The sequence below is a fragment of the Podarcis liolepis genome (assembly GCF_965112155.1).
Source record: "Podarcis liolepis genome assembly, chromosome: 14".
NCBI lineage: Eukaryota > Metazoa > Chordata > Lepidosauria > Squamata > Lacertidae > Podarcis > Podarcis liolepis.
The window spans coordinates 36889319-36914397 of record NC_139569.1 but is presented as its reverse complement, the minus strand read 5'-3'; the positions used below and the strand labels follow the sequence as shown (position 1 = coordinate 36914397).

At 44.5% G+C, this 25079-nt stretch overlaps 2 protein-coding genes across 7 annotated transcripts in view; one reads left to right on the top strand and one right to left on the bottom strand.

Moving 5' to 3' along the window:
- The window catches only part of WDR93 (WD repeat domain 93), a 33038-nt gene extending 25753 nt beyond the window's left edge, over positions 1 to 7285 (bottom strand). Inside the window, exons 1-6 of one of the 5 annotated variants that reach the window (XM_083475342.1) lie at positions 7164 to 7217; positions 6149 to 6316; positions 4606 to 4934; positions 3965 to 4175; positions 2128 to 2192; positions 254 to 332 (exon numbers count right to left, since the gene is read on the bottom strand). In XM_083475342.1, the coding sequence (XP_083331468.1) occupies positions 254 to 332; positions 2128 to 2192; positions 3965 to 4175; positions 4606 to 4872 (622 nt within the window). In that variant the 5' untranslated portion in view covers positions 4873 to 4934; positions 6149 to 6316; positions 7164 to 7217. Of the gene's footprint in view, positions 1 to 253; positions 333 to 2127; positions 2193 to 3964; positions 4176 to 4605; positions 4935 to 6148; positions 6317 to 7163 lie in introns of all 5 variants that reach the window. The other 4 variants (XM_083475341.1, XM_083475344.1, XM_083475343.1 and 1 more) reach the window with 4 other exon arrangements.
- On the top strand, positions 488 to 20178 carry PEX11A (peroxisomal biogenesis factor 11 alpha). 2 transcript variants are annotated; one of them, XM_083475379.1, is made up of 3 exons: positions 488 to 790; positions 11839 to 11954; positions 16286 to 20178. In XM_083475379.1, the coding sequence occupies exons 2-3, from the start codon at positions 11858 to 11860 to the stop codon at positions 16840 to 16842; spliced, it is 654 nt and encodes a 217-aa protein (XP_083331505.1). In that variant the 5' UTR covers positions 488 to 790; positions 11839 to 11857; the 3' UTR covers positions 16843 to 20178. The 2 variants fall into 2 exon arrangements, with proteins under 2 accessions (XP_083331505.1, XP_083331504.1); XM_083475378.1 differs by lacking the exon at positions 488 to 790 and adding an exon at positions 7363 to 7502.
- The last annotated feature ends 4901 nt before the right edge of the window (positions 20179 to 25079 follow it).

Genomic DNA, 25079 nt, shown 5'->3' with positions numbered 1-25079 from the left:
TTGGTCCCCCTTTTTTTAAAGCTATAAATATGTATTTGAAAAGTTACTTGTCTGCGGAGAGTGGTCTGGATTTTTTATTTGGAAGATTAGACCGAGTGGGTGCAGTATCACAAAACGAACTACCCAAAACACATCGTGGTAAAAAGAGAGATTCCAAAGGGAAACCTGAAGGATATAAAAATATAAAAAGTGCCACACTCCAGCCTGCAGCTTGCAACTTGTCTGGCTAAGTTTGACAAATGTTGAAACTTGCCTTGCAGCAGAAAGCCTGCATAATCAGCCCCGCGAGAGAGTTCCAGTGCAACACATGTATTTCGCTTACTAATATCTTCCTACCAAAAAAGAGATAAGAAGATGGTAAATATATATTCTGAAATTAGAGCAGGCTGGGCTTGTGGAAGCTGGAATGCCAAGTCGGGAAACCTGATCTGGCAGGTTTGTTGCAAAAGAAGCTCTTTTGTCATTTATGTGTTTGACTCTGAGCACACCACCTATCATTAGAAGACTCTGATGAAGAAACCTTGATGTTCTGCCATGTAAATGCACAATAAAGCATACGTGGCTTTATCACATTCATCATTGCCTCCAGAGTTCAATAGAAGTAACTCATTTTAACAGTTGGACTTGGCTGCAGATAAGGACTACACAGTGGGGAAAGCTGTGCCTATTGATTTTCCGCCTGCCGCTGGACGGTTGATGAACGCAGAGGACCTCATTCAGGAAGAAAGCTGGCATCAACAGGAAGGTGGACCATCAAAACACTCAGCCCAGAAGTGACAGTTCTATGCAGGTAATGCAGAGTATAGGCTGGCTGCAAGAGGCTTGGAAGGATAAGTATAGTCAGGGCTGACACATCCAGTTTTGCTGCTTGAAGCAAAATGAAAAAGCAGCACCCCACCCTCTCCGCTGCTAGTGGAGAAGCAAGCCAGCGCCGATTTCCAGTGAGATCTCACCAAAATCTGGCGAGATCTCTCACACTCTGCGAGATCTTTCAAAATTTCAGCAAAAAATTGCCAGAAATTGGCAGCAGAGGCAATGGGGTGAGACTTTCTGCTGCCCAAAGTGGCTGCTTCATCTTGCCTTGTAGGTGGGCCAGCCCTGAGTATAGCAGATATGTAAAACCTTGAAGCAGCACCAGTCGGGACTTTTAGCATGCACGCATAAAGTCAACAATAACTGCTGACATAGTACAACCAAAATTAAGTCCCATTAATATTTACGGGAAAGGATATGCTAATGGTTCAATTTTATACACACATACTAAGTAGCAAGCAACAACAACAAAATCCTTCCAGTAGCACCTTAGAGACCAACTAAGTTTGTTATTGGTATGAGCTTTCGTGTGCATGCACACTTCTTCAGATACACTGAAACAGAAGTTACCAGACCCGTCTATATAGTGAGAGGGTAGGGAGGGGTATTACTCAGAAGGGTGGTGGGAATGGGTGATTGGCTGATAGGTGTGGTAAGCCTGTTGACGACCGTTAAGGACTGCAATTGGTCTTACAGGAAAAAACAAGGGGTGAAATGGCTAAAATTGGCTTTATCATGTATGTATCATGTAGCAAGCCCTCCTGTACAAATCCTGTACAAAGTCAGACCTACTTTGGAGTAAAGATGCATAGGACTGAGTCATGCATCTCTTCCACTGGCATCTGTGAGACTTCTTATGGTTTAAGTTTGGCCGCTGTTGGTCATTCACATTTAACCTCATTTTACATTCAGACCGAGCCAAAGCATGTTTACTCAGATGGCCTACTGAGTGAAATGGGACTTGTAAGTAAGCAAGTCCAAGTAAGCATGCAGAAAGTTGGGGCACTGTTTTAGAAACACCACTGAAAATATAAACACCACTGAAAATACAGGTCTTACTTCCAAGTAAAGCATGACCGTTATCAGGCTGTATATCAAATAGTATGGGGAAAAGATGTGTGTGTGTGTGTGTGTGTGTGTGTGTGTGGTGTGTGTGAATAATTATACATATGGATGGATGGAAGTGCCTTTTACTTAGAATTGTACCAATATGGGTACAATATGGGCACAATGGATTTGGATAACTGGGTTTTCCAAAAGCTGAGATTCAGATAACCAGTAACTATAAGAGATAGATATATAGCGGGGACTCACCACTTCATTTATGGCTTTTATAGACAGCAGATTCTCCTTGAAAAAGTAAAAAAGACGAGCAATACCTGGAACGCAACAACAGAAGAAATTGCACTAGGATACCTTTTCTTTCATGTTCATTAGCACATCAGGTTTCCTCTTTTCCATTATCCATTAAATGACAAGTCTTATAAATCATCAGTTTTCCCTTTGGAGAGTTCGGAGAGGTGTAAATACTAATTCCTGCTCATCCATGAAGTTCGCTCGTGACCTTGGGCCAGCTACTATCTTGTAGCCTAACCTACCTCATAGAGTTGTGGTGAGGGTAAAATAGAAGCGGGAGAATCGTGGATGCTGTGCCTTGAGTGCCCTGGAGTAAAGGCAAGATATAACATCTGCATAGCTGAGGAGCAGCCCTGCTCCTTTGAACCCTAGCATCTCATGCTACCCGGCTTGCTGCTTACCTGTGAACATCTCTTACCTGTGACCATCAGCAATCCAGCAAGTCACCAACTGGAGAAGCAATAGCAAAAGGGGGTGGGTTTTATGTAGCAAAGGGATTGCTGTAGTTAAGTGGCAGAGAATCTGCTCTGCATGCAGAAGGTCCCAGGTTCTATCCCTGACAACAGCTGAGATTAACTTATCTAAGTTAGCCATGGTCATTCATCTCAGTGGGTTTACTCTGAGCAGGACTAACATTGGCTATGATCCAATAGAGATGGTGCTGTTTTGAAACACAATGGAAAGGACCGGTGCTGTCATGCTAAAATCCCAATTCCAACATAGTATGGAACAGGCCTCCTGATGAGATGGTATCTGCAGTTTCATAAGGGAAGAAACATTATTTCAGTTATCCTGGTCCCAAGTTGTATAGCGATTTCTGCACCAAAACCCGCACCATGAACTTAGCTTAGTAGCTGGCAGCCAGTGCAATTCTTCCAACAGCAGGGGAACATGCTGGTGGTATCCTGTCCCAAGTTCAGCTGCTGAATTTTGCACCAGCCCAACTTCAAGGACAACCCTACATAGAAAGCACTGCAATGAATTGCAGTAATCCAGCTGGAAGGTTACTACAGCATGGAGAACAGTAATTGTACTATCTTGGTAAAAGGGAATCCTAGCCACTGAGGTCACCTGAGCTCCAGTCACAGAAATAAATCCAGGAGCACCTCAGGGGAAGTATATCTATAGTAGGCAATTGATCAATTATCCAGACTGGAATTGGTCAGGCAGTGCACCTCCATCTTGCCAAGATTCAGATTCAATTTGCTGACCCTCCTCCAGCCTACCATCAAGCCCAGGTGCTGGTCCATGGCTTACACAGCTTTCCTAAATTAGATGATACACAAAAAAATAGAGCTGGGCATCATCAGCGCACTCATCACACCTTACTCTCTTATTTGAAAAAGAGAATGGTTGCTAGCGTGGGGGCAGTTTCTTGCAAAATCCGAGTCATGCACCAGTTCTGGCACAGAACTGGCTGAATGTGGGTATCCAAGTAGCAGGACAACTCAGACATATGACTACAGAGCTGCTTCAGTTGCCAAAATTAAGCTGAAAAAGACAATAAACAACATAGTCTCAGGCAGGATTTGTGCTTCTTAGTTGTCATTAAAGCACAGGGAGGTTTTCAGAATACAACCAGGCAACGAGAAAAGGCATGGGGCCACCATGTGATCCTGAGCAAGCCACTTTCTTCCTTTAGTTCTCCCTTCTGTAAAATAGAAACTATACAGATCCCTCTCACAGGGTTGATAGGACAAACATAACAGAGGCCTGAGCTCCTCATAAGACAGGTGGGATAGAAAATAGTGTAGAAAACATAATTAATTTGCAGATGGGTGTTAAATATACTTACCCAGCTCATCCACTGAACCAATGAGATAGGAGCTACTGCCAAAGTTTGAAACCTTGATGGCACAAATCTCAACGTTGGCTGCCTCCCAAGCACATACCTTCTCGCATGTGGGCTTTTCACATGTGGGTATGCTGAAGACAGATAGTCCCATAGAAAAGCCAATGAAGATGAATTCTCCAGTGGCTACCATGCAGTTTGCCCTTCCTTCAACCTGGGAATATGGAAAGTGAAGAAAGCACAATGCCCAGCTCAGCAATTAATCCCATTACATGCATTAATGCACTGCTGATAAATATTAGTGTTATTTTCAATGCTGCCATATTAATAACCACACTAGCCATTTTGCACACATGTTAGTAGCCTGTTAAATAACCACCACAGTCTGTGCTTACTGCAGTTCATTTCCCTCTTACCTCACCATCCCACCCACTAACAATCATGTGTATATTATATGCCTACCACCTCAGAAAAACACTTCATACATATGGTGAAGTAGTTTCTAGTCCACAAAAGCTTATGCCATAATAACTTTGTTAGCCTTTAAGGTGCCACAAGACTCTTTGTTATTTCCTACTGAATTCATTGGGAAGCTACGGCTAAGTAAGAAGCAATCATCCCACAATTTGCCCGGGAATGAGTACCTGGAATTCAGATGAAGGTGGGTACTTTGGGGGCGGAACCTTCGGCTGCCTGGTTTCCTGTAATGGTTGCGGCCCCTCAACAATTTCCCAGGTCCGCTCAAGCAAAAGATTCACCAGTTTATTGATCATCCGATAAGGCTGAGGCAAAGAATCAAGGTACTCATATGGATCTTTCAAGTATATGTCCTCTTCTTCGTCTTTCTTAATCCAGTCCTTTTCAGTGGGTGAAGGTATGTCCAGGGGCTGCTTCCGGAGGAAGACGGGCATTTTTGTGCCACTTCTATTGTCCCTCTACAAGCAGTTTGGCAGCTTTGAATATTAAGAAAGCCCTGTAGTAAAATATAATCTGATTATTGATCAGGTATTTCCCCCCAATCAAAAGCCGTTCATTATGTTTTGAGAAGCAATACCTGCTTCATACCACGGCAACCAAAAGGGAGAGGACAGCACTATGGTGCTGAGGTCCAGCATTTGGGCTTCCCATAGGTATCAAGTTGGCCACCATGAGAACAAGATGCCTAACTAAATGGGACTTTCATCTGATCCAGCATAGCTCTTCTTATGTTCTGCTCTACCAGAACAGAATTCAGTGTGACTGTGTTCCTCACTAGAAAGCAAATATGCCCCTGACTCCTCAGAAGTAAAGTTCAGGAGAGTCTTGCTTGATAAAACTCCTAGGATCTAGGAGTCTTGGTTGACCACAAACTTGACATGAGCCAACAGTGTGGCGCGGCAGCTAAAAAAGCCAATGCAATTCTGGGCTGCATCAATAGGAGTATAGCATCTAGATCAAGGGAAGTAATAGTGCCACTGTATTCTGCTCTGGTCAGACCTCACCTGGAGTACTGTGTCCAGTTCTGGGCACCACAATTCAAGAAGGACACTGACAAACTGGAACGTGTCCAGAGGAGGGCAACCAAAATGGTCAAAGGCCTGGAAACGATGCCTTATGAGGAACGGCTAAGGGAGCTGGGCATGTTTAGCCTGGAGAAGAGGAGGTTAAGGGGTGATATGATAGCCATGTTCAAATATATAAAAGGATGTCACATAGAGGAGGGAGAAAGGTTGTTTTCTGCTGCTCCAGAGAAGCGGACACGGAGCAATGGATCCAAACTACAAGAAAGAAGATTCCACCTAAACATTAGGAAGAACATCCTGACAGTAAGAGCTGTTCGACAGTGGAATTTGCTGCCAAGGAGTGTGGTGGAGTCTCCTTCTTTGGAGGTCATTAAGCAGAGGCTTGACAACCATATGTCAGGAGTGCTCTGATGGTGTTTCCTGCTTGGCAGGGGGTTGGACTCGATGGCCCTTGTGGTCTCTTCCAACTCTATGATTCTATGATTCTATGAAAACAGATAAAACAGTGCTCTTCTACTAGGGATCCCCAGCAGATGTTATTCAAAGGCATGCTGTCTCCAACACTAGACTAATAACTTTATCGTCCAAATGGATACTCAACTGGGTGAAACCCTGGATCAGTTGCTTTCCCTCAGCTTAACCTACCTCACAGGGCTGTGTGCAGGTGTGTGTGTTTTATAATCACCTTATACACTAAAGGGCTCCAGAGAGTGTAGATGGTTCCTCCTCCCAGTTGGATCTGCACAACCACCCTATGAGGTAGATTACACTGGGTGTGCCTGTGTAAGCAGCCCAAGGTCACACAATGAGCTTTATGGGTACGTGAGGGATTTGAACCTGGATCTCCCTGGACCTAGTGTCATAATAAAAATTATTATTATTATTTATTTGTATCCCACGTATCTCACTGAGTTGCCTCAGCCACTCTGGACAGCTTCCAACATATATAAAAACAAAATAAAACATTAAAAAAAAACTTCCCTATACAGGGATGTCTTCTAAAGGTGTTTTACACACACACACACACAGAGAGAGAGAGAGAGAGAGAGAGAGAGAGCTTTTTTCCCCTTAAAAAATGTTTAGGGGTACTCTCATTTTGACACAAGAAAACCCCCATTTTATAGTTCAAATTGGGAAAATTAAATACAGTAAATGGACAAAAGTACAAAGATTCACAAAATGTTTAGGGGTTTGTGTCCCCCCCACCCAGAAAAAAGTACTGTAATATATAATTTATACTTTTCAGATTTATACATTTTCACTGATTTCAAAACTTGACTTCCTCCCCTGACTTCTGCAGTTCCTTAAATTTATTTTTAACATCTTCTGCATATCCACATTAACTTAATTTGTTCATTTATTCATCTTCTTTAAATATATACACTTATGAAATTGCAGGTTATTGCAATAATCCCGCCAATGTTTTTAATCTCTTTACAATTTATCTGTAAATATTCAATAAACCATTCTAAAGGTTATATAGTTCCTCATCTCCACTCTTACTCTCAAACCAATTGGCGCCATTAAAAAAAAAGTGCATGTGAGGAAGATAAATGTGTGTGTGTGTGTGTGTGTGTGTGTGTGTATACACACACACACACGGTGCTGAGCTCCAGAGACATGTTAATGAATCTTATTAACTGATTTCACAATAACAAATCACAACCCCTTACTCCGCTTTCCAAACCCCAGCCCCGCACCTATACACGTGTACACACGCGCGCGCACACACACACACAAAGCACCCTGCACCTGTTTCCGGAAGTTGACACGTTGCCATAGTAACCCAGACCCGGAAGGAAGGAAGGCCAGCCGTTTTTGAGAGGCTGGGCGATCTACGGGCGGGGAGGCGGGGCTAACTCTGACCACGCCCACTCCCCGAGAGCCAGCTGATCGCACAGGTGGCGCGTTGCGGGAAGTTCCGTGTCGGGGTTCCGAGCTGCTTGGCCGCCGTCCGGCGTGGGGTTTGCCGCCGCCTTTGCAATGGAAGCGTTTGTGCACTTCACCAACCAGACCCAGGGTCGAGATCGGCTCTTTCGGTGAGGAGGGAAGGAAAGAGGCGAGTGGGTGGGCGGGCTGAATGGCAGGTGTCCTCCAAAAGTTTTGTTTTAGTTTTAGCTTCATTTTGCATTTATTGCTAAAGGCACTTTTAAGGCGGTGTTCAGTTATACTTGTCGATTTCGCAAGCCTTTCCCACCACACCAAAAATAGAGAGAGAAGCAACTGTGCAATCCTATATACTCGCCGTGCTTTTTTTCTAAAAGTTTAGGGGTACTCATTTGGACTCAAGAAAATCACCATTTTAGAGTTCAGATCGGGGGAAATAAATACAGTAAATGGACAAAAGATTCACAAAATGTTTAGGGGTATGCGCACCCCCAGGAAAAAATACTGTATGCTCGGTAGTAGCTCTCATTGAAATCAGAAGGACTTACTCCCTGGTAAATTGGGTTGTAGGATCTCTGCCTTAAGTACTGCATACAACTTCATAGAAATGAAATGCAGCCAGGGACATCCCTCTGAACCAGGCATAGTCAAACTCGACCCTCCAGATTTTTTGGCTACTACAATTCCCATGATCTCTAGCTAACAGGACTGGTAGTCAGGGATGATGGGAGTTGTAGTCTCAAAACATCTGGAGGGTCGAGTTTGCCTATGCCTGCTCTAAACCATAAGGGGTGCTCAGTTTCCAAAATTGCAGCTTGACGCTTGCGGATAATGCCACCCCTGATGTTCAGGTTTCTAAAATACTGCTGAGGCAAGAGCAATGTACCCTGAGGAATGCATCCAGGTAATTAAAATGATTCCTGGGAGCACAAATTTGCCAAACCACACAAGAGGCCGCTCTGATCTTTGCCACTGCCCATGTAACAGCTCTGTCCAGATTGAGGATTGCCACAGAAACGGTGACAGTCAGGTGTCTCTGAAATACAGTTGATAGTGTGGTGTAGAGAAGGTCCAAGGTTCGATTCCTGACATAATTTTTTTTTTTTAAAAAAAAGATATTTGTACTGCCCTTCATCCAGGGATCACAGGAAGGTTTACAATATAAAAACACAAAAAGCTATGCCATAGTAAAAAACAAAAACAATATTTCCCCCCCCCCCCATTTAAAAGACCATAGATTGTTTAGTTGGCCAGAGGCCTGGGCAAAGAGGACTGTTTTTGCCTAGCACCTAAAGATATGGAACAAAGGTGCCATGGGAGCCTCCACAAGTGGAGGGGGCCACCACAAAAAAGGCCCATTCTCATGTTGCCACCCTCCAGATCTCTTACAGAGGAGGCACACAAAGAAGGGCCTCAAATGATTATCACAGTGTCCAGGTCAGTTCATATGGGGTGACTCTGTCCTTAAGGTATTGCGGTCCTGAGCTATTTTAAGACTTCTTGGTCAGAATCAGCACTTCACATTGGGCCCGGAAACTAATTGGCAATCAGTGCTCTCATGCCAGGATCAGTGTGATATGCTTAAACCGTCTTGCCCCAGTGAGCAACCACATAGGGCTGGGAATGTCCCCTGCCTGAATCCCTGGAGAGGCTGCTACCAGTCTGAGTAGGCAGTAGATTATTATGGAATCATAGAGTTGGAAGGGAACCCGAGGGTCATCTAGCCCAACCCCCTACAATGCATGGTGCCTTTGTTCCATATCTTTAGGTACCAGCCAAAAACATTCCTCATTTCCCAGGCCTTTGGCAAATTTAACAATCTATGGTCTATAGCTGTCCCTGGGCAGGTTCAAACCATCAACCTTCTGGTTAACAGCCAGACCCATTGTACCAACATACTGAGCTCGATGGATCAGTGTTCTGACTCATGGAACAAACATAAAATACTGCCTTCTACTGAGTGTAACACTGGAGCTAGGAAAACTGAGGTTCAAATCAAGTCTCCACCCCCATCGTTCAGCCCACACACTGAGGTCCAGCTCCGAGGGCCTTCTGGCAGTTCCCTCCCTGCGAGAAGTGAGGTTACAGGAAAACAGGCAGAGGGCCTTCTCGGTGGTGATGCCCGCCCTGTGGAACGCCCTCCCAGCAGATGTCAAGGAAATAAACAACTATCTGACTTTTAGGAGACATCTGAAGGCAGCCCTGAAGCTCACTGGGTGACTTTGTGCCAATCACTAGTTCTCAGCCTAGCCTATCTCATTGGGCTTTTGTGAGGATAAAAATTAGGCATGTATTGTCTGAGCTTCAGGAGGCGGAAGTGGCTTGTAAAAGAAATTGATTATAATTATTTTCGAAACTGCAGTGCTCTTGTCAGCAGCAGTTTAATGAACAGCTGATCTCTCGATCTCTCTTCTGTGAAAACCCAATCATGTGAGGACCAGCAAAGCTAGTTATGTTTAGCCTGGAGAAGAGAAGTATTCACATATCTGAAGGGCTGTCGTGCAGAAGATTTGGCAGACTTGTTCTCTGTTGCCCTGTGTGGTGGATGACCCTTGCTCCGAAAAGCGTGGTCAAAATTAAAGGGTTCAGGAACTCAGACCAGACCGAATTTCATCAAACCATGCACAGACTTTACTAAAACAAAACTATACAAGAGAGGGTGGGGAAGCAAATCTGTTATGATTGCATATATATGAGAAGCTTTTTGAACCAACATGGAAACCATAACCAACTATTCTTCAAACTTCACACTCCTTTGATTTTTGCAAGGCTGGTCTCCCGACAGAAAATGTACACATCAATGCATATATCGGGGGAAAGTGTGCATTAAAATACATTCATTGGTGAAAGTAACACATAAGCATGCAATACAGTGGTACCTCAGGTTAAGTACTTAATTCGTTCCTGAGGTCCGTCCTTAACCTGAAACTGTTCTTAACTTGAAGCACCACTTTAGCTAAGGGGGCCTCCTGCTGCCGCCGCACCGCCGGAGCACAATTTCTGTTCTCATCCTGAAGCAAAGTTCTTAACCCGAGGTACTATTTCTGGATTAGCGGAGTCTGTAACCTGAAGCGTATGTAACCCGAGGTACCGCTGTATATTGGAGGGGGAGGGAACCGCTTGCAAAGATGTGTGTCTTGGTTGGAACGGCATACAAAAACAGGTAAAATTCACGTGGAAAAATACTGGTGGATTTTTATGAGGATTAAAAAACAAAATAACAGCCACAAATTTCCGGAGAAATGTGGAGGACTCAACCTAAGGCTGGAAAAAATGAGAAAGTTAATAGAAGTCAAAAAGGACGGGTTCATCCATCCCTGGTAGTGCTAGAAAAACAGGAACGCAGCTGATGTGCGAAGCAGCCGAAGGGAGAATGCTGCCTCACTTAGTCATAACTCAGTAATAGGGCAAATTCTTTGCACACAGAAGGTGCCAGATTCAGTCCTTGGTATCTTTGGGAGGTGCTGAAAATGCTGCTGTCTGAAATTCTGTAGAACTGGTGCCAGGCAGCCTTTGCCAACCTGACGCCCTCTAGATATTTGGGAGGAAACAAAGCACAGTCCCTGGCTTAGAGTCGCACCTCAATCGGGGGTCATGGTTTGTTTTCTAAACAGTCCAGGAAGGTACATCATTAACCTTGGTTTAGCACCATGTGTGAACTGGGCCAGACTTTAGGAAAGAAATGGGAGTCAGGGAGATGCTTGCATGCTCCAAGCCAACACATTTCAAGAATACCTGCTCTTACTCTTGGGTGTTTGCTAATAATATATATTTTTAATTTATATATTTTGATTCATTTACATACCACTTAATCATTTCTAGGTGCTGGACATAAAAAAAAAAACAACCCACAGAAAATGGGTCAATAAAACAATACAAAGTTAGAAGGAAACCAAAGACCACCTTTCAATGCTTGCTGGAACAACAAGCCTATAACCAATAACCGTGTGTCTGAGGTTGAGCAAGGAGGCTGGCTGTTTCATCTCAATTGGGAAGGAGTTCCACAGGCACTGAAAGAATGGCTTCTAAAAGTTATGAGCCATGGGATACCATCAAGGGACTCCACAAAGATCACAATGAATGGGCCATGATATAAGGGACCCATATGAGCAACCAGTGTAAGTTTTTAATCACCAATGCTGTGTACTGGCGGTAGTCTGTCCTCATCAAACGCAGCATTTTGCACTAGCTGGAATTTCTGGATCAGCCACAATGGTCGCCCCACACACAGCATGTTGCAGTAATGGATTCTTGATTATAGTGTGTGTGTGTCCTTGTGTGCATGTTCACACTGCTTGAGTTGCCTCCTAAACCAGGAAACATAATTGTGTGCGTAAGGATATTTTGTGAGCAGTCGCCCCGAGGAAAAGGATAGTTCTGCCCCTTTGATGCTTCTGCCTTAATTTAATTGTGGGAGAGACAGTCCGGTCCCTCTGCTTTTGCCTGTGATGTGAATTGGGTTCTCTGTGTTTTTCCTCCCCATTCCAGAGCAACTCAGTATGCATGCATGCTGCTTAGCTATATGTTAGAGCATAAGACCAGCCGAGAGGAAGTGATAATGAAGCTCAAAAACCTGGAGGCGAGCATGCGCTCCGGCCGCAAGTGTAAGTATGTTTTCTTATAAGGAAATACCAAAAGAGAGAGAGAGAGGCACGTCTTTTGTAGGCATAATCTGGGGATGGGGAGCAGAAAAAAGGACCAGTTGCAAATGCACAAAAGCAATATATAATTGAAACAGATCACAAATGATGATGAAAACAGTAGAGCCTGTGTTGCTGCGCTTGAGCTAGTTTGGAGTCCTGTTAATTGAAATGAGAAGAGCACATGCTTATAATTCTTCATCAGATCTATCAAAAATGGTCTGTTGTAGGGGTGGGGGACCTTTGAAAGCCCAAGGTCCACATTCCCTTCTGGGCAACTTTATGGGGGCCACATGGCAGTGGTGGGTGGGGCTAGAGGCAAAATGTATGTAAATGTTATCTTTGTACCATAAGCTAGTTGGTACACACCCACACAACCCCACTCCAGCCAGCCAAGCACAAGGCATTATCAGAGTTCAAGGACACGTTCCAGACAGGCAAAAACAACCAAGGGGGGGGGGTGCAAAGCAGGACCAGTGAGGGGTATGGTCTGGGGACAGTATCAAAGGCTAATTAGAAAATTTTGGAGGACTGCATTCAGCCAATGGGCCTGAGATCAAACACAACAGAGGTTTTTGCAAGGTTTTTTAAATTAAGTAATTTGCATTAATTATATGTGTGATTTCATTGATGTAGACATGAATGGACATAGTGACTCAGGCTGCATTTCATCCACCCTTATACCTGGAAATGCTCCATTTGAGGAGGACATGCTTGCAAATAAAATCCTATACATCCTCCTTTGCTTTTGCACAGTTTCAGCATGTCACCTTAATTGGCTTTTAATAAATAAATTGCTCAACATGTAAGTAAGCAGTGTACACTGGGGGGGGGGGGATCCAAGTGGTTGAAATAGTTTTAAAACCCATGACTGATTCCCAAGGGCAGATCTTGCCTGTTGGCTTCCTTCTAAAACTGTGTGGGAAAGGGGGATGCTGTGCTCGCCATGAAAATGTGCCCTGTTCCAGAGATCTGAGCCCAATTCTTCCTGTATACGTCTTATCTCCTCCAATATGCAGCGTTATCTGGTGGGCTGTTGGTACCCAGTGTGAGGTATATTGATGGATCTTGGATTAAGTTCCTATACCAGAAGCATCCATGTCTGTTGACTGGGTGCTGAGGTTTGAGGGTTTTGTTGTTATTTTCAATCAAACAGTGTATAACTTTTATGAAATAGGAAAACAAAAAATGAAAGCTGCTTTATCATTTGCTTGTTGTTGACACGTCCACTTACCGTACCTTTAACGGTCAGACGGCTTTTCGACCTAGCCTCATCCCCATTCACAATCTGGCAGTGACGGCTTGGCGGGGAGTGCCCAGCCAGCAAGTGTGGTCTCCTGGAGGATAAATTGAGGCCTGCCCAGCCTCTTCACCTCGTTCTCCTTGGCGGAATACTTTTTGTGCAATAGGTGTGCAAGTCTACCCATCTCATCACCTTTTGTATTGCTGAAGCCATGTAATAAATCTGTTTTGTTTTTAAGTACTCTTCTGCTCTGGTTCGCCAGAAGCGGCTTAGTCATGCTGGCCACATGACCCGGAAGCTGTACGCCGGCTCCCTCGGCCAATAAAGCGAGATGAGCGCCGCAACCCCAGAGTCGGCCACGACTGGACCTGATGGTCAGGGGTCCCTTTACCTTTACTTTACTCTTCTAAAGACCCTAACTTGCATTATGTGTTGCTGTTATATATTGTTTGCTTGCCTGCAACCATATCCAAGAAGCTGATATTTAGAAGACCGTAGGACCCTGTCCATCCAGCCAAATGATGGAGTGTAATTGGGATAATAAATGCAATTAACTCCAGCCAGTTCCAGGTGGGATTTTGTGGGTGGGGTTCACTCACAAACCAGCAAATTCAAGATGTGCAGTTAAAGTGGATTTGGCACTCTTGTTTTTTTTTTTTTAATGATATTTATTGAAAAAAGAATTTTTTTTAAATTACAAAGAAAAAAGACAAAAACAGAAAAAGAAAAAGAAAAAGAAAAAATAAAACCATCATTTTCAAATTCTCCACTTTCATTACCTTCTTTCCATGACCTCCTCCTCCCATCTCTTGTATCTTGATTAATAATTGTCACAGCAAATCCTTTCCATAATTCATAATATTCTTTCATTACATTACCTTACTCTATTTTCATCTTATCTTATAAAAAACCTTAAAGCTTAAGACTTAAATCTTATTTTTACCAGCTTCTCATAACCATTACCTTTTAACCTAATTCTTTAAACATTTTTACAAGAGCCAAGTAATTTCATTTCAACATTTTTCCAATCTTCATAAAACATTTCTAATGATAAAAAAGAGAATAAAAACAATCCAATCTTCTTCCAGCGTCCCCTCCCCCCGGTCCCGGGATTGTCAGTCCTTTTTATCCCATTATTCTTGCACATTAACCTGGTGATTTTATATCCGAGGCCTTCAAATCTCTTCCATGTCCCTTCCGCAGCTCTTCTTCATATTTTCCTTTCACTCGTGGGAACTCCAGCTTGGTAGTGTTTTTGACCCTTTTCAACAAATCAGCCCCTTTCCCATAGTCCAGACTAGACTCCATGTGGTATTTTAAGACATATTTCAAATTCCCTCCAAAATTGGAAGTCCCAACAGCTCCAAACCTCTGACGGCCCATTGCCAGACTCGGAAAGTGCAAACATCCCTGCATAGGGGGGGTCAGTCCAACCCCCCATTTCCAAATCAATCCAAACGTTGTCTTTCCAAATCTGGTTTTTTCCAAGTTCATTTGTCAAATCCAAAGGCTCATTTTCCTGCTGGGCCAAAAGTCCCTCCATCTCTGGCGCCCAAGATTCTGCAACATCCTCTTCTCTCATCTGCTCTGTCAGGACACACTCCTGTTTAAGTTCCAGGGTGGGCTCCATATAATTTCCCACTACCTGTTCAAATGTTCTGGCCGCATTAGTCATCAAATCCGTCTTCTGACTTAACTGATCCAATAGGGCATTTATTTTACAGAAAGCACCCAACAGTGCTTATGAAAACATTGTCCTGCAAGGTCACAAGTCCTTTCCCACAGTTGTAATCTGTGGCAGCTGCAATCTCCCTAGAATTGGTTACAGTTTCACAGTCCCCCTCTAGAGGGAAAACTTCTGGTTGTTCTTTCTTTTAAGGACAATAGCAACAAAGTTTCTTTTTTAAAGATATTTTGTCAATATTTGTTCCTTTAAAATGCGAAAGGAAATAGTGGAATCACAATGTTACTCTTCTTTTAACTATCTGTCAAAAACATTTGTCTCTGGTCAATGAGCTTCAAACGTCAATTCTGACACCCCGCTCCAGGGTCAGGACGGTGGAAAGTTACTTTACTTTAAACTCACTTCTGCAGGTTTAAACAGTCCAAAAAAGATCCACCTTCTTCTCCTGCTACCGAAGGGGGGTTCAACGCTTTTAAATGGTGAAAACCGATCCTTTAAAAGTGATTTTCTAAGCTCTAGTGTACGTTATCTTTGCTTTCTTCTGACTACAAGGAAGCAGAAGTCTGACTTCCTGTTTAGACCTTCCCGTTTCACTACCAAATTAAGGTGAATTTTTAAGTCCGATTCCTTTCTAATCGCCCATTCTTATTTGCAGACCAATTGTTCAATGTTTAAGTACTCACGGGAGATTATTTTAGATGCCAAATTGTCCCAGGAAAAAGGCAGTGCTCTCCGGCAACAGCTATGCGGCTTCGCTCCACGGAAAAAGCAATTGACTCACAGCACCGCGCCACTTCCCCCTCTTCGCTTCGGAGCCCATTAGTGGGTTCCTTTGCGGGTTGGGGGGCGCTAAGGGTGCCCGCCGAGTCCCACGGTCACAGGCTTCATCCGCCTGTGATTTCTAAAAGGGTCCCCGCTTCACTGCAGTGGAAAGGACGCAGAGCTGGTCCCTCTGGTTCAGAGGGAGTCCGCCATTGCCGATGGCGCCACCCCGGAAGTCTGGATTTGGCACTCTTGTGCAACCAGCTGGCTTCGTGTGCGTGTGTTTTTGTAAGCACTTTCCTTACACATATGTACATTCACACACACACACACACACACACACACACACACACACACAAGATACATATATTTGTGGTAAGGAAAGTAATGGGGAAATCCCCTGAAAAGTGGGGGGGGGGGTAGAGATAATTGCTTTACATTATGTCTTACAGTCACCCCCACAAAAACATCAGAATGTATGCTCAGTGAACGGTGGCTGTCGTATAATCTCCTGTGCAAACTTTGAGCAAGCAAATTGGGATGAAAGCTCAGTAAACAGGCTGTCTGGAAACAAGGCCCTTCTAACAATTGTGGGTTCTTTTGCAGTGTTCAGGCTTGGTAACATGCTGCATGCCTTCGTTTCGGCCAGACACACCTCCCAGTTGCCAGATTTGGTTCCCCGCTGCTGCCTGACTGCTTCCAACCTCAACCGTGTCCTGTACTTCATGTGCGACACTGTCTTGTGGGTGAAGAGCGTGGGGCTCATCTCGGATATCAACAAGAAGAAGTGGCGCAGCCGGGCGACCAAATACTACTACTATTCCCTGCTGATAAACCTGGTCAACGACTTGTACGAGCTCTGCTGGCGCATGGAGCAGGCCGCACAGAAAGAGAAGCTTCAAGGGGATTCATCTCGGCTCCAGAGCTTAACTTCTCTGGCAACTAATGGCCTGCAGCCATTTCTCCTCCTCCTCTACATCACACTGAAAAAACATCCTCCTTTGCTTCTGGACACGGTGAAGAACCTTTGCGATCTCTCTAGTCCGTTGGACGTGCTGGGAATCTACAAAACCAATCCTGGAATCATTGGGCTCTGTGGCCTTATCTCCTCCTTGGTGGGGATCCTCACCATCGCCGTCCCACAATTGAGACTGAAGCATTGATTTTTGACACTACCCTGGTGGCTTCCATTTTGCAGAGCAGTCCTTTGGATATCAAGCCCAATTGGGTGGGCTTCCTCTGTCCTGTCAGCGGACTTGTTCTCTGCCACTGCCTTCGTTTCCGCCTCTTTCCTCATATGGTTTTGCCGCCCTTCGATGGGAGGCGGCATCAATCAGTGATGGCATCAGAAAGAGTGTGCCGGATTTATGTACAAGCTAAACAAGCTATAGCTTAGGGCCCCACTCTCTTGGGGGCCCAAAAAAAATTTAAAGGGGAAAAAAACCACTGGGTGTACTTTGATAAAATACATTCTTTGTTATGTGCAAATGGCTTTAGATACCTATTAGGTCCATAAATTAACATATAGCATCTATTCAACACAAAAAAACAGCAACAATTTGTTGTTGACAAAAGACAGCTGGACATATAAAAGGCCCCATTACCTTCAGTAGCTTAGGGCCTCATCAAACCTAAATCCAGCCCTAGGAAAGACTGAAGGAAATGACCTCGGAACTATGTAACAAAGAATGTGAAATTGTACAGTCAAGATTTGGGTCTGAATGTAGAAAAAAATGGCCCGCGGCCCGCATGAGACTTTGGCTGAGGGCAGTCAGCGGGTTATGTCCAATGTAGCACTAAACAGATATTCTGATCTCCCCCTCTGCTCCCCTGCTCACCCTTGAAACCTATTCTGGGGGCTTTCCCTAACCCTCCAGAGCAGATTTGGGAATGGTGAGGGGGGGGGGTGTCGAATCCTCTAGCCCTAATCCTTACACTGAAGTCTTGTTGAATACCACCCAGTTTATCTTTCGCTGGAGAACTGAAGTTGGTTTGGAATCATAGAATCACGGAATTGTAGAGTTGGAAGGGACCATGAGGGTCATCAAGTCCAACCCCCTGCAGTGCAGGATTCTTTCGCCCTTGAACCCATGACCCTGAGATTAAGTCTTGTGCTCTGCCAACTGAGCTATCAGAGGGGTCCCATCTCAGGCTATGGGCACTTTCACACTAGTTTTGCAAGTTTTTTTGTTTTGTTTTTTAATTGTTCAAAAACTTGCCAAGCTGTTTGACTAGAGGCTATAGTGGGAAAGCAAAGCCTTGTAAAAAAAACCCCAACAACAACAAGACTGTTGTGTGTACAACTTCATTTTATCCAAATGCTGCTTCCAGTCAAACAGAATATATTAAAGTGCAAAACCTAGTTTACCTTTTGTATAATGACATGAGTATGCATACTATGAGGAAACCATTTGACTCTTTGGAGAGTGGGGAACTTCTCCCCGCACCCAAAAGATGTGAAGGCATGGGGGAGGGGGGAGACAGAAAAATGTGTTGTGGGAAACAGTGTGGCTACTGACTCTTGATATGGACTCTAAAAAAGGTAAAGGGACCCCTGACCGTTAGGTTCAGTCACGAACTACTCTGGGGTTGCAGCGTTCATCTCGCTTTACTAGCCGAGGGAGCTGGCGTACAGCTTCCGGGTCATGTGGCCAGCATGACTAAACTGCTTCTGGAGAACCAGAGCAGCGCACGGAAATGCCATTTACCTTCCCGCCAGAGTAGTACCTATTTATCTACTTGCACTTCGGTTGGCAGGAGCAGGGACCGAGCAACGGGAGCTCACCACATCGCAGGGATTTGAACCACTGACCTTCTGATCGGCAAGGTCTAGGCTCTGTGGTTTAACCCACAGCACCACCCGCGTCCCTTTATGGACTCTATGACTGCCTAAATACAGTTATACCTTGGAAGTCGAACGGAATCCGTTCCAAAAGTCTGTTTGACTTCCAAAACGTTTGGAAACCAAAGCTCGGCTTCCGATTGGCTGCAGGAATCTCCTGCAGCCAATCAGAAGCCACGGAAGCCCCTTCGGACGTTTGGTTTCCAAAAATAGTTCGCAAACCGGAACAGTCACTTCCAGGTTTGCGGCATTCAGGAGCCAAACCTTTCAAGAACTAAGCTGTTCGAAAACCAAGGTACAGCTGTATGCAATTGCAGGTATCCAGGAATTCTGTACATGTTCTTTATAGGGCTACCTCGTGGCCCGTATTTATCCTGGCCAGTCTGCAGATTCTCCCTCCCAGCCTCCTAACATATAGGGATGCCAAGCCTAGCACAGAATATGCCTTACTGGGTGAATGATTTGTTTGTGTTTCCCTGCCCCCTCGGGGGGGGGGCATGTGGGGGTGCAGTATATGCATCTGAATTAAGACACAACTTGCTTTACAACAAAAGGAAACCATAGGTCAGCTGTAGTTGGAGAAAGGCCCGAGGAACAAGCTGGGTGGCTTGAGAGGGCAGAACATTGTGCAATGTTGCCAGCAATTTTGTAAGATTCTGAACAAGCAATCTTAGTGTTAACAGAGCTTCGTGGTTCTCCCCTACACACACACACACACACACACACACACACACACACACACAGACACACAGCTTCCAGGGGGCAGTAGGTTTTGGTTTGGTTTTGAAAATTAAGGGTGTAATAGGATACATTAAGAGCCCGGCTCTTTTGGTGTAGAGGATGCAAGTTGACTTTGGAGTTCCATTTCCAACTCAAGCATGCAGGTTTCTGAGTTTTAGCAAGTCATCAATTTCCTCCCCCCCCCCCAACCTCCCACTTTGCAGAGTTGTTGTGAAGCAATTCAGTGTACATCTTCTTGGAGGGACGGGCAAATGAAATAAACAAACAAGAGTCTAGGTTGTCTGGTCTCAGAAGGTGGTGGACCCTGCATGACCCTTGACGTCTTTCCAACCCAATGATTCTAGTTTTCCTGCTTCTTACTCTCTTAACATTTTGTAACTGTTCCCTTTTGCCAAGGATGCTTTTGACTGCACCTTTGAGCTCAACAGACATAAACTCATGACACAGAAATGCATCGTCTTCTTGTGTTCAACAGAATTCTGATGAAAGCAATGAGATGTATTTCTGTCTCATGAGATTAGGGCTGTTGGGCAATGCTAGCAGGTGCCGTCAGAATCGCCCTCCAAAAGAAGATACTGTGTTTAAAAGGCTCATTTTTAAGACACTGAAATCTGGGAGTAGACTGTTGGGAGCTCATACATTAGGATTTCTAAAAGCTATGAAATTAAGCCATATTTGTGACTTGGGACAGGGTGGAATCCTTTTCTTGGTGCCTTTTAATCTTGCATATTGGGAATTTTTTAACGGTGTTTATATTATAAGAGATTTTAACTTATGCTAATGTTTTGAATATGTTGTAAGTTGCTTTGTGACCTTTTTCTGCAATGAGCAACTAACAAGTTTAATAACATGAATTTTAAAGAGCACCCATCACCTTGAATATCACACTATCTGGAATAAAAGCTGCTATACTGTACTTTCAAGAAAAAAAGCAATTGCAAACTTCTGAGTTTGAATTTGAGTCTTGTGTTTGGTTTGCACATGGTGAAAAAAGTCACTGATAGAGAAACTGGTGTTTGTTCCCTTCTGAAAGGGGAAACCAAGAATGGAACCTTGCAATGTGTACTTCACTGTTCAGCTATAAAACTTCACCTAGCTGCTGGCTTTGCAGCCTAACCAGACCTTAAGAGGAATGAATTCCTGTGCAATCTCTCAAGAACAATCCGATTCAGCAAGATGTCTGTCAGCCTCCAGACTGTCACATCAAAAAGCAGATCCCCTGCTGCTTCCAATTTTTTATTGCTTCTTGTAAAACATTTCTTGTAAAACATTTCAGCCTTCTTTCAGCTTTGCAACATACATTCAAAGGTGGTTGGAACTGAATAATGTAGGTCTGCCTTTCTCAACCTTGAGTTCCCAGATCTTGTTGGACTACAACTCCCATCATCCCTCCCCACTGGTCCTGCTAGCTACAGATGATGGGAGTTGTAGTCCAACAAGATCTGGGGACCCAAGGTTGTGTAAGGCTACTTTAGGTGGTAAAATGTGGTTTAAGCACCAGCTCACCCCTATGAATTCAGCCCTTGGAACAGGGATGGAGAAGCTGTGGTCTTCCAGATGTTCTTGAACTACAACTTCCATCACTGCTGACCAATGACCATGTTTGCTGGGTCTGATGGGAGTTGGAGTCCAGCAACATCTGGAGGGGCCACAGGTTCCCCATCCTAACTGTTCTGCAGCTTTATTGATAAACCGTGATGTGGCACCTAGCAGCGCTCCTGTGAAGCTCTTGAATTTTAAAGCCTATTCTTCAGCTGTTTATATTCCACTATTTGAGTTTAGCAGGTCTCACTACATCCATCTCGCAGAGTGTTCTGCTCTTGTCTCAAACAGAACAAGAGAACGGTATAACAGCCAGTGTTTGCATGTTGGATGGGAAAGAAGCAGCACATCATTCATTTGAATAGTTCCCTTCACATGAAAGGGCCATGGCTCAGTGGAAGAGCGTCTGCCTTGCATGCAGAAGGTTGCAGGTTCAATTCCCAGTACCTCCAGGTAAAGGTAAAGGGACCCCTGACCATTAGGTCCAGTCGTGACCGACTCTGGGGTTGCGGCGCTCATCTCGCTTTATTGGCCGAGGGAGCCGGCGTACAGCTTCCGGGTCATGTGGCCAGCATGACTAAGCCACTTCTGGAGAACCTTCCTGCCGGAGCGGTACCTATTTGTCTACTTGCACTTTGATGTGCTTTCAAACTGCTAGGTTGGCAGGAGTAAGGACCAAGCAACGGGAGCTCACCCCGTCGCGGGGATTCGAACCACCGACCATCTGATCGGCAAGCCCCAGGCTCTGTGGTATAACCCTCAGCGCCACCCGCATCCCTATCCAGGTAGGGTTGGGATAAAACTCCCTGGCTGAGGCCTGCAGCTTCTTCTGGTGTTCCTGTAAACTTAGCTGGCGAGCACTTGCAGGACTGTAGGCAAGGAGAGACAGTGAAGGGGTAACTCTCATGTGCTTGGCATTAAATTTATTCCAGGTCCAAATGTCTCCCTGAGGAAGGACTTGTTCTGAACCATGTTGAGCCCAGAATAAATTTTGTTTTCAGCCCCTAGTTTATTTTATTCATTTGTACTTTCCCGGTTTTGCGGCTGGTTGTCTGACAGGATTGTGGCCAAAAGGGAGAAACGAGAGAGAGGTGACAGCTTGCCCTGGTGAACTCTGAAATGCAGAACATCTTCAGGGGAAAAGATTAAGGGTGCAACCTCTCCCCGCACTCCAAAAGATGAAGCAGCAGCAGCCTCATGGAGGGCTGAGAATGCTCAGTGGCCATACAATACTGACCAACGGTTTAATAATAATAATAATAATAATAATAATAATAATAATAATAATAATAATTTATTATTTATACCCCGCCCATCTGGCTGGGCTTCCCCAGCCACTCTGGGCGGCTTCCAAAAGAATATTAAAATACTATAATACATCAAACATTAAAAGCTTCCCGAAACAGGGCTGCCTTCAGATGTCTTCTAAAAGCCTGGTAGTTGTTGTTCTCTTTGACATCTGGTGGGAGGGTGTTCCACAGGGAAGGCGCCACTACCGAGAAGGCCCTCTGCCTGGTTCCCTGTAACTTGGCTTCTCGCAGTGAGGGAACTGCCAGAAGGCCCTCGGCGCTGGACCTCAGTGTCCAGGTAGAACGATGGGGGGGGGAGACGCTCCTTCAGATATACTGGACCAAGGCCGTTTAGGGCTTTAAAGGTCAGCACCAACACTTTGAATTGTGCTTGGAAACGTACTGGGAGCCAATGTAGGTCTTTCAAGACCGGTGTTATGTGGTCTCTGCGGCCGCTCCCAGTCACCAGTCTAGCTGCCGCATTCTGGATTAGTTGTAGTTTCCGGGTCACCTTCAAAGGTAGCCCCATGTAGAGCGCATTGCAGTAGTCCAATGGGAATGGAATAACAAGAGGGAGGAAGAATGGCGTATCCTGGAAATGGGCAGGGCTGGCAGAAATGCTGAACAGGAGCCCTCAACCCTGCACTTGACACTTCCTTAATGGCAGTCCTGAAGATACAATCACCCACAATGCTTTGATCTTATGGTAGCTATTTTAAATCAGAAATAGCCAGTGCGCTTTCTTTTTTCCTTTAAAGAAATGTTTGGGGGTACTCTCATTTTGACTCAAGAAAATCACCATTTTATAGTTCAAATCGGAGGGAATAAATACAGTGGTACCTTGGTTTGCAACCATTTTGGATTGCAACCATTTTGGATTACAACCACGTCAAACCCTGAAGTGGGTGTCCCTTTTTTTTGGATTACAACCCATTTTTTTGGATTACAACCCGTTATAATTTTTTTGGAGGCCCCATTGGCGAAAACGCGCCTTGGGTTACAACCTGTTTTGGTTTACAACCGGACCTCCGGAACAGATTACGGTTGTAAACCAAGGTATCACTGTACAGTGAATGGACAAAAGTACAAAGATTCATACTATGTTCATACTATTCATATTAAGGGTATGCGTACCCTTGAGTCTCTCCCCACCCCCCGAAAAAAAGCACTGGAAATAACTACAGTGGTGCCCCGCAAGACGAATGCCTCGCAAGACGGAAAACTCGCTAGACGAAAGGGTTTTCCGTTTTTGAGCTGCTTCGCAAAATGAATTTCCCTATGGGCTTGCTTCGCAAGACGAAAACGTCTTGCAAGTTTGTTTCCTTTTTCTTAACACTGTTAATACAGTTGCGACTTGACTTCGAGGAGCAACTCATAGAACGCAGTGTACATAGTAGCCTTTTTTGAGGTTTTTAAAGACTTTGGTGATTTTTGAAGCTTTTCCAAAACTTCTTTTGCAGCCATTTGGTAAGTTAAGGTTTTAAAACTTTTTTGGGGGGGTTTGGATTTTGGGTTGGGGTGTTTGGAATTCAAGGACTTGGTGTTGGGAAGGGGTTTGCAAGAATCTGGAAGCTTGTGGGTTTTTTTCTGCATTTTTATGATTTTCTGTGACCATTGGGCCACTCTGCTGTTTTTTTAAAAAAATTCTGGGTTTGAATTTTGAAATGCTCTTTACAGTATGTGTGACTTTAAAGAGCACTTAATAAACTCTTGTTGTACCAAATTTGGCTTTGTTTGGACTTTTTTTGACCATATGAACGCATTAATTGATTTTCAATGCATTCCTATGGGAAACCGTGCTTCCGAAGACGAAAAATTCTCTAGACGAAAAAAATCGCGGAACGAATTAATTTCGTCTTGCGAGACACCACTGTATCCTGTGTGGTCTGTGGATGGGAGTCTGAAAGTGTAACAAGGTGGGGAATGGGTGCTACTTGCTTCAAAGTGCAAAGCCAGGATTTACGGCTGCTGTGCATTTTCTTTCTGTGCATGTGTTTCATTGGGCTGAAAACCAAGTGGTCTGATTTAACCCCATTTCAGTCTAGGACAAGGAGCACTTGTGCTGTGGGATGGTGGCTGGTCTCTCTCTCTCTCTCTCTCTCTCTCTCTCTCTCTCTCTCTCTTGTCATCTATGCCAAGCAGAGTTTCCTTTGCCAAGTGCCCAGCCCGCTGTTGGGGAGCAACTGCTGCACTTTGGACTTCTGTCTGCGGAGAGGAATGATTAATTCCCAGACCTAAGGAAATAATTTCCACTTGGTTGCAGCAGCCTTGCTTCTTCACCTATATTTGTGGCAACAATGGATTTGAGGAAGGAGGAGGAGGAGGAGAAAGCCATACAGAGACACGGGCTGGTTTGAAGGGCCAGTTGACGCTGGAAATAAAGTCTAGGCCCTGTTGCCAAAATGCCTGGTCTGAGACCACTGGTGGGTCCCATCTGCACTATGCATTTAAAGCAGTATTATACCACTTGGAACAGTTTTGGCTTCCCTGCAAAAAAATGGGGGACTGTAGTTCGTTATGGATTCCGGAGAACTGGTAAGAAACCCCTATGCTACCATTTGCAGAGTGATTTAACAATCCATTTTCACAGGAAACTCTGGGAATTGGAGCTCTAGGAGGGCAATAGGGGGTCTCCTACCAGTTCTCAGAACCTGGAGCAAACTGCATTCCCCAGGATTTTGAGAGGGAGGAAGCCATGGCTGTTTAAAGTGTTATACAAATAGAAACACTGGCTAGAGCATGTGCTTCTGAAGACAGCTTTGTTTAGGGAAGTTTTTAGCATCTGATGCTTTATTGTATTTTTAATATTTTGTTGGAAGCCACCCAGAGTTGCTGGGGAAACCCAGCCAGATGGGCAGGGAATAAATTATTATTATTATTATTATTATAAAAAAATTCCTTCCAGTAGCACCTTAAAGACCAACTAAGTTAGTTCTTGGTATGAGCTTTCGTGTGCATGCACACTTCTTCAGATACCTGGTTGATG

Bases quoted from the DNA above. Each gene is read 5' to 3' on its own strand.
- PEX11A (XM_083475378.1), top strand. From the start codon at position 7,447: ATGGAAGCGTTTGTGCACTTCACCAACCAGACCCAGGGTCGAGATCGG. The intron at 7,503-11,838 runs GTGAGGAGGGAA...TCCCCATTCCAG, and splicing joins GGTCGAGATCGGCTCTTTCG to AGCAACTCAGTATGCATGCA. The intron at 11,955-16,285 runs GTAAGTATGTTT...GTTCTTTTGCAG, and splicing joins CATGCGCTCCGGCCGCAAGT to TGTTCAGGCTTGGTAACATG.